We start from the raw sequence: 14625 nt of genomic DNA, 5'->3' as shown, positions 1-14625 counted from the left end.
AGGAAGGAAGGGTGAGTTCGCAGGACAACTTTGTCATGGTGAAATTGTAAATACGGTTCGTAGTGAACTAGTGCCTGTAACTCACTGACTCGTCGTGCTGAGGTTATGGCTACCAAAAACACTACTTTCCAGGTGAGATACTTCATGTGCGCAGATTCCAAAGGTTCGAATGGAGGCAGTGTCAATTGTTCGAGAAGCACATTAAGATTCCATGGGATCTGTGGTCTAAAGATCGGTGGTCGTAAATGTAGAAGACCTTTGAGGTATCTAGAAAGTAACGGATGTTCCGCCACCGACTGGTTATTCATTGGTAGGTAATCCAGTAAGGATGCCGGTGAACATTCCGTCGGGGAAATACTCCTATCTGTACACCATTTGGAGTATCGTCGCCATTTGAAAGAGTAACAACGCCTATGGACGGTTTCCTAGATTCGAGAAGAATGGCTTGGACCGTGCTGGACACTCCTTGTTCTGTCAAGAATTTCCGCTCAATCTCCACGCAGTCAGATGGAGGGAGGAGAGTAGCGGGTGAATGAGAAGCCCGTTTTCCTGTAAGAGAAGGTCTGGGCGGTCTGGAAAGCGTATTGGGGTTGCCACTGACAGACGTAAGAGATAGCTGTACCACGGTTGTCGAGGCCAAGCTGGAGCAATGAGTATGAGTTGACTGTGGTCTGCTATGCACTTTTGTAACGTTCTCGTTATCAATGGGATTGGTGGGAAAGCGTATAGGAGAGTCGACGACCACGGAATCAGGAAAGCGTCCTGCGCTAAGCGGGACAGGCTGGGTCGGATGGAGCAGAATTGCGGTAGTTGGGCGATTTCTTCCGTGGCAAAGAGGTCTACAGTCGGTGTTCCCCAACTGTGGAAGATCGTGTGTAGCACTTCGGGATTTAACCTCCATTCGTGCGGGTAGAAGATGCGGCTTAATCTGTCCGCTCTGGTGTTTGCTATGCCCGGGAGATATGTTGCCTGAAGATGAATGAAGTGTCTGTGAGCATGGGAGAAGATTTGGAGAGTTTCCCTGCAGAGGGGCCATGAACCTGACCCTCCTTGTTTGTTTATGTAGAACATGGCCACCTGGTTGTCCGTGTAAATCATTACTCGACGGCCGCGAAGATAGTCCTGGAAAGTGAGCAGGGCATTGCGAATTGCTCTGAGTTCCAAGAGATTTATCTGCATCCCTTGTTCTGATGGGGACCAAAGGCCTTGTGTCTCCAGGTGGTCTAGATGAGCTCCCCATCCCTTCGAGGCATCCATTGTGAGGACTGCATTGTGTGGAGGGGGGTTTAAGGGTGCTCCTTTTTTTTTTTTTTTTTTTTTTTTTTTAATTTTTTTTTTTTTTTTTTTTTTTTTTTTTTTAGAGTTGGCTCCCTGAGCCACCAGTCGACTTCGCGGCGCATTGGGTTGGTGACTTGTATACGGGTTTGTAATGGTTGAGTATGTTGTGACCATTGTCTTTTTAGGCCCCACTGTAGCAGTCTCATGTGGAGTCTGGTGTTGGGGACTGTGAAGTTTGCTGCTGCCATATGACCCAGAATTCTCAATATGGTTCTGGCTGTAGCGCAGTTCGCTCTCCGTAGTGTTTGGAGCAATGAGCACATCATGACTCTCCTGTCCTCTGGCAGGAACGCCCTTGCCCGAATCGTGTCCAGTCGAGCTCCTATGAATTGTAGGATCTGCGAGGGTTGTAACTTGGATTTTGGATAATTGATTATCAGACCTAGGCGTTGCAAACACGTTATTGCTATGTTGAGGTGCGATTTCAGGATGGTCGGAGTCGACGCTATTAGTAACCAGTCGTCGAGGTAAGGAAATATAGTCAGACCTTGTAACCGAAGATGGGCCGCCACCACCACCACCATGCATTTGGTAAATACCCTGGGGGCTGCTGAGAGTCCAAAGGGCAGGACTTTGTATTGGTAATGTCTGTTGTGATACTGGAAACAGAGGTACTGCCAACATGACTTGTGGATTGGAATGTGCATATATGCATCCTTGAGGTCTATAGAACACATCCAATCCTTGGGTTGAATTAAAGGGAGGATGGATTTCAGAGACACCATCTTGAATTTCTCGCGTCAGGCACTTGTTGAGGTCCCTGAGATCTAGGATGGGTCGAGTGCCCCCCGTCTTCTTTGGAATGAAGAAATATGGAGAGTAGAATCCCTGGCCCCTGAACGCCCGCGGGACTGGGCGGATGGCATTTTGATGGAGGAGGATGGTTAACTCTTGGGCCAGGTGTGGATGGGATAGATGTCTCTGATTTAGAGAGTAATGGGGAGTGATGGGTTTGGATAGGAAATGTAAGTGATATCCGTCCTTCACTATGTCTAGTACCCACTGATCCGTCGTGATGGACTGCCATGCAGCCAGACAAGCGGTTATCCTGCCCGGGGGATTTTCCGGCAACGTGTGTGGTGGTGGTGGCGGCATTGAGCTCAAAAAGACTGTGAAGTCTTTGCCGGAACTGATGCCTGTTGCGGTTGTTGTTGCCGCTGTGCCCGAGGTCTTCCCCTCCGTTGTTGCTGTTGTTGCGAAGGGTTGTTATTCGGTTGCCTGTGGTATGGAGGAAAAGGTGGTTGTCTAAAATTTTGATAACCCCTGTATGGTTTCCTAGAAAACAGTTGTCTGCGAGAAGAGGAGAAAAACCGTTTGGTTGGCGCTGGGGTACCGAGTGACTGGACCGCTAGTGCTTGATCTTTAAGTTTACTCACAGTATCATGGAGGCGGTCTCCGAAAAGATTCTCTCCCGTGCATGGTAAGTTCGCGAGTTTCTCATGGAGGTCCTCCCTAATAGCGCTAGCCCTGAGCCAGGCAAGACGTCTGGCTGCTATAGCCATGGCCGACGCTCTAGACGAGTTCTCGAAACCCTCGTAGACTGCTCTTAACATATGTCGAGTGCATTCCTCCATGTCGGAAATCACGGATGGAGTGGAGTCTCCTAAGGACGTAAATAGTCCCTTGGTGGCTTGCAGGCATTCATACATATATTGTACCATATAAAAAGTATGGTGGTTAATTTTTGCTGTAAGCATTACATTTTGGTAAACTCGCTTGGCAACGTCGTCCAATGACTTATTGTCCTTCCCAGGTGGGGCAGATGCGTGTGTTCTTGTTTTCCTCGACCTTTGTAAGGCAGATTCCACTACGATAGAGTCATGTGGTAATTGGGGAATCGCATACATTGAAGGCTTCTGGAGCCTGAACTTTAAATCCGTCTTTCTGGATACGGCCTGTAAAGCAAAGGGGGTTTCCCACAATTTTTGCAGGACCCTGTGGAGCATCGCATGTGGCGGAAGAGCAGACGGTTCTCCCGGCACATCAAAGATCTTTAGCAATCCCAATGTTTCTGCCCTCGGTTCCGGCAGCTTTTGGATTTCCAGTTTGAGGATGTTTCCCATCTTAGTGATGAACTTGGGATAGGTTAGATCCTCTGGAGGGGAATAAGGTTCCGCTGGCTGCTCTGGAGGATCAGAAGGGTATCCTGCAGAAGAAAGTGGTGAGGAATGTACAGACCCAGAAGCCCTTGATGAAGATGGTGAATGGGCGACAGAGCCCTGCGGAGATGGGGATCGGGGAGAAGGTATATCGTGGGTATGCTGTTGAGCAGGGCTGTTATTGTCTGCCGGGGAAGTAGACTCCTGAGGTAGAGTGTACGTTGATTGTAGTGATTCAAAAAATCCGGCTAAAGACTGTGTCAGGTCCCAAAAAGCTTTTGACGTATGAGTTGGCATAGGCGGGGGTTTCTCCAACTGTTTGGATTCATGTGATGCGTCCTTTTGTGGAGGAGTATAACTACTTCCCCTTTCTGAGCAAGGACTCCAGTCCGTTCCTTGGTGACGGGTGGACTTGGATCTATTAGATGAGTTTGACGACGAAATTGGAATAACTCCCTGAGTAGTAGAGCAAGACCGTTCAGATTGCGTTTTATAGCGTGAGGAAGAGGAAGAGGACCTCACTCCCTTATGATGGGAGGTATGGTGTCGTTTTGCATGAGTATGTCCCCTAGTAGTGGAGGGGGAAGAGTCGGAATGGTGCCGATGCCTTTTCCTTGTCGAGGAGTGTCCACTGCCTCGAGACTTCCTGTCCTCCTGTTTTGTTCCATACGAATGGCTAGTTTGTTGACTGTCCTTGTGAGGGACAGTATTTAGCCTACTCGGGGATACCAATACTCCCTGCGAATTGGTGGTAGTCTGATTAGTTTGATCCTTGTGACTTTCTTTTGTAATTTGTGACCCTTGTGAGGGACCTCTGAAATCTCGTTCCAATTGGGAATCCCCCTGTCTGGGTTCAGCTGATGACCCTCTGTCTGAACTCTGTGTCTTAGATGTTGGTATTGATTTAGATTTCGGAGCCGATTGTGAGATTTGTTTTGCTCTCGGCGCCGAGCAAGGCTTCGGCGCCGACTGAAGATTCGGCTCCGACTGATGTTTCGGTGCCGGATGAGGCTTCAGAGCCGAGTGAGGCTTCGGCGTCATTTGCGGTTTCGGCTCCGAATGCGGCTTCGGCGCCGCGTGAGGCTTCGGGGCCGAATGGGTCTTCGGAGCCGACTGAGGTTCCCGCGCCGAGTGAGGCTTTGAGGCCGAGTGATGTTTCGGTGCCGACTGAGTCTTGGACTTCAATTGTGGCGTCGGCGCCATTTGCCCTGGTTCTGGACGTCCCGGCCCTGCCGCCGACTTTTTCGGCGCTCCATCGGTCCGTTTTTGTATTTTCTTGGGTGGTTCCGAGTCCCCCCGTGGGTCCGATTGCTGTACCAGCAACAAGGACCTGACCGGAGTGTCTTTAAGAGGCTTTCGGGTACTAGGCTCAGTCTGAAAGGCCTCTGTTTTCCCACTTCTCGAGCCTCAGAATGAAGACCAGAGCCCTGGTCTACTTTCACTTTGGGGTTCCGTTTTGCGTCCCGTATCTTCGGGGACTGCGGGTCCCAAGAAGTTGCTCTCTTACCAGACTTCGATGTCTTGTATTTTGGAGCCGGAGAGGAATGAGTCGTGGACGCCTTGTCTTCCGCTGAGAGCTCCAACCAACGATAGGTCCTGTGTCGTCGAGCCCTGGGAGACATTTTTTCGCAGTGTTCGCAGTCGGACTGATTATGGTCGCGTCCTAAGCAGCAGTAGCATCGATCATGCCCGTCAGTGACGGACATGATCTTACCGCACGGACACGGTTTAAAGCCCGACTTCTTTGTGGACATTTTTACTAATAATAAGTTTCTTCCTGAGGAGAAAGAGGCTCCGTGTGCGCTCCCGCGCGCGGAAAAAAACAGACCGAGGAGAACCATTGACTACTGCGCGGGAACCCACGCGCAGCCGCAGAGGATCAAAGATCTACACTCTGCTACAAAGCTCCGCCTCCTGGGCCCTGATTGACAGTTCCCATACAGCATGGCTAATTCAGCCCTGCTATCGACGGGAAAATTTTGCTACACCCGCCCTCTGTGACAACATCCAAGCATAATCAGTAAACGCAGAAAGAGTCAACACTTGGCTCCCTCCCAGTCACCTTTATACTCAGCTTCCTCCCAGACCACTGTCATACCTAAACTCAGCTTTTCTCCCATTGTTACCTTAATACTGAGATTACACCCACCCTCCATTACTATAACCTCATAGTCCATGAGCAGAACCTTCTGTCAAGTGTCACCATGCTTCCAGCCTTCACTTGAGGAGCTCCAAGGGGGAATACCCTACCCTCTCGGCCCCTGCTGCTGGCCGAGAACTTGTAATGTAGCCCCAGCACAAAAATGTTTTTTCCCCACTACTGGGCTATAGGCTCTCAAACTTTATGACTCAAATCCATTTTGGAATCTAACATAAGAAGAACATAAGAACATAAGAAAATGCCATACTGGGTCAGACCAAGGGTCCATCAAGCCCAGCATCCTGTTTCCAACAGTGGCCAATCCAGGCCATAAGAACCTGGCAAGTACCCAAACACTAAGTCTATTCCATGTTACCATTGCTAATGGCAGTGGCTATTCTCTAAGTGAACTTAATAGCAGGTAATGGACTTCTCCTCCAAGAACTTATCCAATCCTTTTTTAAACACAGCTATATTAACTGCACTAACCACATCCTCCGGCAACAAATTCCAGAGTCTAATTGTGCGTTGAGTAAAAAAGAACTTTCTCCGATTAGTTTTAAATGTGCCCCATGCTAACTTCATGGAGTGCCCCCTAGTCTTTCTACTATCCGAAAGAGTAATTAACCGATTCACATCTACCCGTTCTAGACCTCTCATGATTTTAAACACCTCTATCATATCCCCCCTCAGTCGTCTTCTCCAAGCTGAAAAGTCCTAACCTCTTTAGTCTTTCCTCATAGGAGAGTTGTTCCATTCCCCTTATCATTTTGGTAGCCCTTCTCTGTACCTTCATCACAATTATATCTTTTTTGAGATGCGGCGACCAGAATTGTACACAGTATTCAAGGTGCGGTCTCACCATGGAGCGATACAGAGGCATTATGACATTTTCCGCTTCTCTGGTCACTGTAGCTACAGTACAGACAACTATTTCACACTGCATATGAAATCAGCTTCTGCAAACATTTCATATGTGTAGAATTCATTTTCACTTGTCAAAAGAAGCCTGTAATTAGTTTCTAAACTCCTTGGATTATGAATTTTATGCATTCTGCTCTGCTACTAAAATGAAAAAAGTCAAGTAAACCCAAGTCGCAGAACCCGATACCCAATCATAACCACCCTTCAGTCATTAGAAGAAAAGAACCTACCTTAGCCCCAGTGGAATTAAGCAGATTGCGCAAGAAGCCCGTGCTGTTGTTGCTCACAGGAGTTAGGATTGCACTGTTAAAGGTCTGCAGTGCAGCAGCAGGTTTGGAAAAACTAGCCAATGATGGAACTGGCTTATTTTCGGATTGTAGTGGGGATGTAAGCAATTTTTCTGTATGGGATACATAGAAATATTAGCAAGATATTAAAAAAATACCCCTCATAATAAGCAAGGCTATATGACAGTTAGTGAATTAAGAAAAAATGTAGCTAATTTTTCTTTATGCCTAAAAGATAACATCTACCTTTTCACAAAAATCATTTCATAATTTTTATGTAAGCAACAATTTTTTTAAACCAACGATTTTTTAGCGCCAGCATTAGTACTGCATTACTGTATATAGCACAAAGAAAAATGTGAGCAATTCTTCAAAATGTATGAGCAATTGCTCATACGCTCAGCTTGGATGGAGCTATGTTTGAAATGGTACAAGGTATAGTAGACTTAACAGTCTGTGAAATGCAATCATGCATATCCTTCCAGTCCACCCGAATCAGCATTCTCACACAAATGGAGAAAGGAACCTAGCTGACCACAACCCTTCCAAGAAAGGGGAGAGACAGAAGAATCCTATTTATTCAAAATAGTGGCTGTGAGAAGTTCTAAATAAAACCTGTACTTGAGTGGTAACCAATTCCAAGGAAATAGAACAGCGAAGTGTATATTACCCAATTGTGGCCCAAAACAGATACTTTTTTTTTTTTTTTTAACTTGTTCCCTCAGTGGATGAAGGGCAGTTTATATTCTGACTTATCCTATGGCACAAAACATTTGCAATGCATAAAAATGTCACTGGCTAGTTGAACATGCTAATTTTGATGTGGAAGTAACCTGATAGAACATGTTGTAGATAGTTCATGAAGCCACTGTTAATTATTTTAAAATAGTTTTTATGCGCTTAATTACAAGTTGTGTACCAGATTATTTCCTTTTTTGAGAGAATGAGTTTGGTGCAGTTTTTATAATTTTCAAGATTTAAAATGGGCTCTTAAAGCAATATTTGCACACCTAGCACTCTCTGAAGGGAGCACTGATTTCAAGGTGTCCGTTAGGGGAGGGATTTCTAGATGGCTTTCCTAAGAAAAGGTGCTGTTTAATTCAAAGTTTATTGCTGGCAGCGCAGAGTGTGATCGTCAGATGTTGGAAAACACCTATCCTTCCTACAAGACTTGACTGGTTGAACATAGTGTGAGATATTTTGTGTATGGGAAAAAATGACTTGGGCATTATGAGATAATTCAGAGATTTACAGATTTCTGGAACCCATTTCTAGTTTGGAGGGGCTCTTAGCTATCAATTCATGTTTATATTTCTGACTTTTTTCTTTTGGAATTATTTGTATATATTGCTGTACAATCTCTCACCTGTTCTACCACAGCATACCGGGTCTCTATTTTCTTTTCAGAGTTTGAACTCTGGGGTAGAAGAGTGGTTGGTTTTTTTTACTTTTTCTTTCACTTCTTATATTGTAGATTTCATGTCATTTCTATATTTTCTGTCAGGCAGTTTTTTTGTTTGTGGTTGTATTCACAGTATTTTTTTTAAATACTCAATCGTTTTGAGATTAAAAAATAGGATGTTCTGTAACCCTCAGAGCATTTAGGTGTCTGGAGAATATACTGTTCATGAATCTCATGCTAATGTTCTAACTTGAACATCCAAACAGTAATGTTTAGAGAAAGCAAGCAAAGAAGCCCAAGCTGCTGTCCTACATAATCTCCTCCAGTGTAACCAAACGAAGTTCTGCCCACAAGGCTGTCTACACCCTACCTAATGCAATGTGCCTAGGGTTGCCAACTGTCCAGATTTTCTCAAGACAGTACGGATATTAGAGGGTCTGTCCGGAAATCAGTAGGCGGGATAAAATGTCGGCATTTTAGCCTGCCAGATGCAGCTGAGGTCTCTTCAAGTTTATCTTCTACCATGCTCACCATTGTAGCTATCCACAAGTGCTGCTCCTCCAGCCCTGCATGTGGTGCCTTCATCTAATGCTGCCATAGTCACATGGTGTCTCTTGCAGCACACGATTCAAATGTCAGCTGTTTGAACTGTGCAGGGCTCCATAGTCTACACAGTTCAATCAGCTGACAATGAACTGTGCCCCAAGAAGAATCTCAGAGCATGGGGGTATAAGTGGCTGGGTCTTCCCAGCCATAGAAAGGAAGCAGCAAAGCAGAGGCCAGGCCCTCTTGGCCAACAAGAGAAGGCAGATAAGCAGTGACTAGGCCCTCCTGATCAAAGAGAGGAGACTGAGCCCTCTTGGCTGAACAAAGGAGGCAGGCTGCACGGCCAAACAAGAGAGCAGTGTCAGCCCCAGAAATGAGAGCAAGAGGTGTCCCAATTCCACATGAGCCAATGGAGGAAGGTGCTGTGTGTGGTTGGGGACATACATACATATACTCTCACTAGAGAGCATGTATATGTGGGGGTGGGAGACAGCATGTATATGTGCGTAAGGGGGAGAGAAGAAAGTGTGTCTGTGTGTGTTTGTGTCCATGTGTGTCCGTGTACATGGGATAGGAAAGGCACTGGGAAACCCCTGAAGCCCGTCCAGGACAAGGTTCACTCCCTCATTGTCGGACTCAGAGACATTTTGACCCCCAGTTCCTCCAGAACCTGGGGGATAAGCGGACGCAGCTCTTCTTTCTTAAAGAGACTAACAACTCAAGGATCAACACCCTCCGAGACAGGCCCCTCCAAAAAGGCCTGATCCTCAGATGGATCTGGATCCAGGAACTGATCCCCATCCGGGTCCCCTTCCAGGTTTGCCCCTGGAGAGGTAGAACCATCATCCTGTAAGTCATTCGAATCTACTGGATCCTCACGGTTCCCCTGTTGCCCGTACTGTCCGAGCTTTTTCACTTGGCTGACTTCTGAAAGGGTTCCTCTGAGTTCCCTCGAGAAGAGGTGACTGCTTATCCTTAGGTTGCCTTTTATAAGACCCTCTAGCTAGAAAGGCTTCATGCATTAGGATGAATTCAGGAGAAAACCCCTTAGAAGATAAGGGGTCCCCCTCAGGCTCACTATTCGAAGAATCAGTGTCCTTCCTCTTGTCCGTGCCTCAACTCCCACGATGCGTGGAAAAGGAGGGGCGGGCCATGAACGACCTGCTTATCAGCCCGGTTCCTTTTATGGCCATCCCCGTCCGTGAGAAAATCTCAGGGACCTATCCTTGGAATCCACCCCAGCCTCTACTGGACGGGAAGATCCAGTCTCTTGTCTTTTGCCGACCCCTCCCCTGCCCGTGCACAACCCATGCAGAGGGAATCAAGAGGAACTGACGCTGCACCACAGGTCTTACAATTTTCTATAGCCGGCAAAATTTTTTTTTTTTTTTAAACACACAGGGATCCCTCCCAAGATAGGCCTGTCAAAGAGGCGAAGTGCGTGAGAGGTACGCAAGCACAGTGCCTTCGTCGCCTCACAGGAGGCTGAGCAGGGCCAGTGAAGAAAAAAGTTGTGCGCGCCAAAAATACTCCCTCAGGCACCACGCAGAGCACTACTGTTTACCCTCAGAGGAAAAGGCCGGCAAAACCCCGCTGTAAACCGCAGGTCTCTCACTCCCCACACAGGACCAGACTTACACGGTCTGACCAGTGCAGACTCTGCCAAGCAGGCCGATGAAACCAGCAGAGCTGCTGTGCTCAGAAGTCAAGAGAAAAAAACACACACTTAAAAAAAAAAAAACTTGAAAAATAAAAAAAACAAACCTTAAAGGGATACTTCCCTGAACTGGCAGCTATCGCAAGAAGGGGACCACGAGGCTGCGGAGGGAGCCAGTGGCCCCGGAAGCAGCGGGCTAGCACTGCCAGGGGTATCCAACCCCCCCCCGTTCGCCTGGCTCAACCCAAGGAATGGTATGAGAAATCAAGACCTAGCAACCTTGAGGAACAGAAATCTGAATGCCAAAACAGTCAGGACTGCAGGTATGCACCTCTACCATCTGCTGGTGGCAGAGAAATACTGAAGGGCTGCAGGTAGCACTCGTTTATAGGGCACAGCCTCAAGGTTTTCCTCTCTGCCGCCATCTGCTGGTAGGGATGCATAACCCATTGGTCTGGACTGATCTGGGTATGTTCAGGAAAGGGCAAATTGACAAACTATAAAGAGTACCAAATCACCTGGACCAGATGGTATTCATCCAGCATGCTGAAAAATGAACACTTTTAGTAATTTGTAAACTGTCATTAAATTCAGCTATGGGTCCTGAAGTTTGTAGGGTGGCCAATGCAACACCAATTTTTTTTAAAAGTGTTCCAGGGGTGATCCATGCAACTATAGACCAGTTAGCGTGACATCAGTGCCAGGCAAAATGGTAGAAACTATTATAAAAACAAGTTTGCTTACCGTAAACGTTGTTTCCGTTGATAGCAGGATGAATTAGCCATGCTGTCATGGTATCTGTCAATCAGGTCCGGGAGGCGGAGCTTGATAAAGCAGAGGTCAGATTTTTTGTATCCTCTGCGGCTGTGCGTGTGTTCCCGCGCAGGAAGTACAGATTCTCCTATGTCTGTGATTAAGCAGTGATGGATTGAAACAGTATGGTGATTGCCAGGGAGGAGGGTAGGTCAGCATGGCTAATTCATCCTGCTATCTACGGAAACAACGTTTATGGTAAGCAAACTTGTTTTTTCCCGTCGATAGCAGGGCTGAATTAGCCATGCTGTCATGGGAGTCACAAGCTCCCAAATCACGTTCAAATTTTCAGTTCTGGTAACGTGATAACAAAAATGTGGCAATCACTTGGGATGAGTTTTCACGGATTGTAGGACTGTTTGACCTAAACTTGCATCCCCTGCAGTTTGCTGATCTAAGCAGTAGTGTGCAGTAAAAGTATGTAAGGAGGTCCATGTAGCCGCCTTACAGATGTCTATAGGCTGAATGTTCCTGAGGTGTGCCCATGAAGTTGTTAGAGCACGAACCTGATGCGCTTTGGGCTTTAGGAAGAGTGGTTTATCTTGTTTGTTGTAACAAAATTGAATGCATTGGACTATCCAGCTTGATATGGTTCGTTTTGAGACTGGGAGTCCTGGAGCTTTAGGATCAAAGGATAGAAATAATTGTGTTGGACGTGACGAAGAGTTCATTCTATTTCTATAGTACGCTAGTGCCCTTTTACAGTCTAGGGTGTGCAGCAGCGTCTCCCGTGGCGTGGTATGAGGTTTTGGAAAGAACGTCGGTAGCTCTATAGTTTGATTAAGGTGAAAATTAGAGATGACCTTCGGTAGGAAGGCTGGATGCGTTCTAAGAACTACCTTTTGATGAAAAAATTGCAAGTATGGCTCATAATGAACTAATGCCTGGAGTCACTGACTCGCCTTGCTGAGGTGACCGCTACCAGGGATACCACCTTCCAGGTTAGGTATTTGATATGCGCTGATTCCAATGGTTCAAAGGGGGGAATCATCAATTGTTCTAAGACTGTGTTGATATTCCAAGGAACTGCTGGCTTTGTAGTCGGAGGCCTTAGATGTAGTAAGCCCTTCAGGAAACGGGCGAGAAGAGGATGAGCTGCTATAGTACCCTGATTATATGGTCTATGGTAGGCTGCGATCGCACTGAGGTGAACTCGAATTGAAGCCGTGGCCAAGCCTGTATCATATAAGGTATGGAGATAGTCCAACAACTGTTGTGGTGTGCAATCTACGGGTGATATATGTTTGGATATACACCATGTGGTATACCTTTTCCACTTGTAATGGTAATTCAGTCGAGTGGAAGGTTTTCTGGATTCCAGTAGAATAAGTTGAGCATTTTGGGATACGTTTTGCTCTGTCAGTAGCCACCTGTCAATCTCCACGCTGTTAAGTGGAGGGAGGAATGTAGCGGATGTAAAAGAGTTCCCTGCTCTTGTAGCAGGAGATCTGGTCGACATGGAAGGCGAATAGGTGTGTCGCTGGATAAGTGTAGGAGGTAGCTGTACCATGGTTGTCGCGGCCAGGCCGGGGCTATGAGAATCAACCGAGTCTTGTCCGCAATGCATTTCTGAATTGTCCTGGTGATCAGCGGTATGGGAGGAAAAGCATATAGTAGGCCTGACGACCACGGGATGAGGAAGGCGTCCTGGGCTAGTCGAAACCTGCTGGGACGTATGGAGCAGAAACTGGGAAGTTGTGTGTTGCTTTCCATCGCAAATAAATCTATCGAAGGCGTTCCCCATTTGTTGAATATCTTGAACGTCACCTCCGAGTTGAGGGACCACTCGTGGGGATGGAAGATGCGACTTAACCTGTCCGCTCTCGTGTTCGCGATGCCAGGCAGATAAGTGGCTTGTAGCTGTATGCAATTTTGGTGTGCAAACTGGAAGATGAGTAGTGTTTCCTTGCATAGGGTCCAAGAGCCTGATCCCCCTTGCTTGTTGATGTAGAACATCGCCACTTGGTTGTCCGTGTAGACCATTACTCTGTGACCCTTTAGAAATTGTTGAAAAGCCTGCAGAGCGTTGCGAATTGCTCGAAGTTCTAACAAATTGATCTGCATTGTTTGTTCCGTTACTGACCACAGACCTTGTGTCTCGTGTATCTCCAGATGCGCTCCCCAACCCCCCCGAGAGGCGTCTGTTGTTAAGACTGAATCGTGGATGGGCGATCGGAATAGTGCTCCTTTCGTTAGTGTGGACGGAAGGAGCCACCAAGATATGTCCTCCTTCATTTCTGTGGTAAGGACAATTGGTTGTGTTAAGGGCTGAAAATGTTGTTTCCACTGTCGTTTGAGTCCCCACTGAAGTCGACGCATGTGTAACTTGGTGTTTGGAACTAGAAAGTTGGCTGCTGCCATGTGTCCGAGAACGACCAGGACTTGTCGTGCTGTTGTGGAAGGTTTCGGCAGCAAGGTCTGCAAGTGGTGCCGTAGTTGTGGCAGATATGCTCTGGATTGAGTGGTGTCCAGATACGCTCCTATGAATTGCAATCGTGTCGGTTGCAGGTGAGATTTCTGGAAGTTGACCACTAATCCCAATTGTTGTAAGCATAGGAGAATTTGACTGAGTTGACTGCGGAGCAGATCCTGGGTTGGAGCCACAACCAACCAGTCGTCCAGGTAAGGGAAGATTGTCATTCCCTGTTGTCTGAGGTGAGCCACCACCACTACCATGCACTTGGTGAAGACTCTGGGTGCAGCTGAGAGACCAAATGGGAGTACCCTGTATTGGTAATGTAGGTGTTTGTAGCGAAAACATAGGTATCGCCAAGAGGAGGGGTGGATTGGAATGTGAGTAAATGCATCTTTCAAGTCGATACACTGAATGATATGACCCATATATACCAATCCCAACCTTCTTCCTAAACCTTACTTCTTTAATAAGATGATGCAAACTAAACCTGTACTATTTATTTCTAGCATGTTATACTCTGCTGTTGCTGAGTTGTTTCTATATATATATTTTTCTCTTTGTATTGTATTGTTATAATTTATAACTGTTCAATGTATGAATTTGTTACACTGTAAACCGGAATGAAGGCACTTAGCTATATTTCGGTATATAAAAGAATACAAATAAATAAATAAATAAACATATCCAATCGTTGGGCTGTAGTAGGGGTAGAATCGACTTCAGGGATACCATCTTGAACTTCTCTTTGATCAGGAATTTGTTGAGTTCCCGTAGATCTAAGATGGGTCTGAGACCTCCCGATTTCTTGGGAATCAAGAAGTATGGGGAATAAAACCTTCGATTGTGGCTGTTCTTGGCTAGTAGTGTAATTGCCTTTTCCTGACATAGGTGCAAAATTTCCTGTTCGAGTTGTGGTTGATTCCGCACCATTCGCAAGGGAGGAAACTGAGGTAGTATTGGTTTCGTTCAAAATTGAAGACGATATCCCTGTCTCACAATGTCC

The 14625-nt window shown here is 46.6% G+C and overlaps 1 protein-coding gene across 4 annotated transcripts in view; it reads right to left on the bottom strand.

Moving 5' to 3' along the window:
• KDM3A (lysine demethylase 3A) overlaps positions 1-14625 on the bottom strand; it is a 546931-nt gene that overhangs the window by 158845 nt on the left and 373461 nt on the right. For all 4 annotated transcript variants that reach the window (XM_029592841.1, XM_029592851.1, XM_029592832.1 and 1 more), the window contains one exon: positions 6732-6901. In XM_029592841.1, coding sequence (XP_029448701.1) covers positions 6732-6901 — 170 coding nt within the window. The remainder of the gene's footprint in view (positions 1-6731; positions 6902-14625) is intronic.

Source organism: Rhinatrema bivittatum, chromosome 1 (assembly GCF_901001135.1).
Source record: "Rhinatrema bivittatum chromosome 1, aRhiBiv1.1, whole genome shotgun sequence".
Classification (NCBI taxonomy): domain Eukaryota; kingdom Metazoa; phylum Chordata; class Amphibia; order Gymnophiona; family Rhinatrematidae; genus Rhinatrema; species Rhinatrema bivittatum.
Note: the sequence above shows the minus strand (reverse complement) of the source record. Positions and strands in the feature narration are given on the sequence as shown.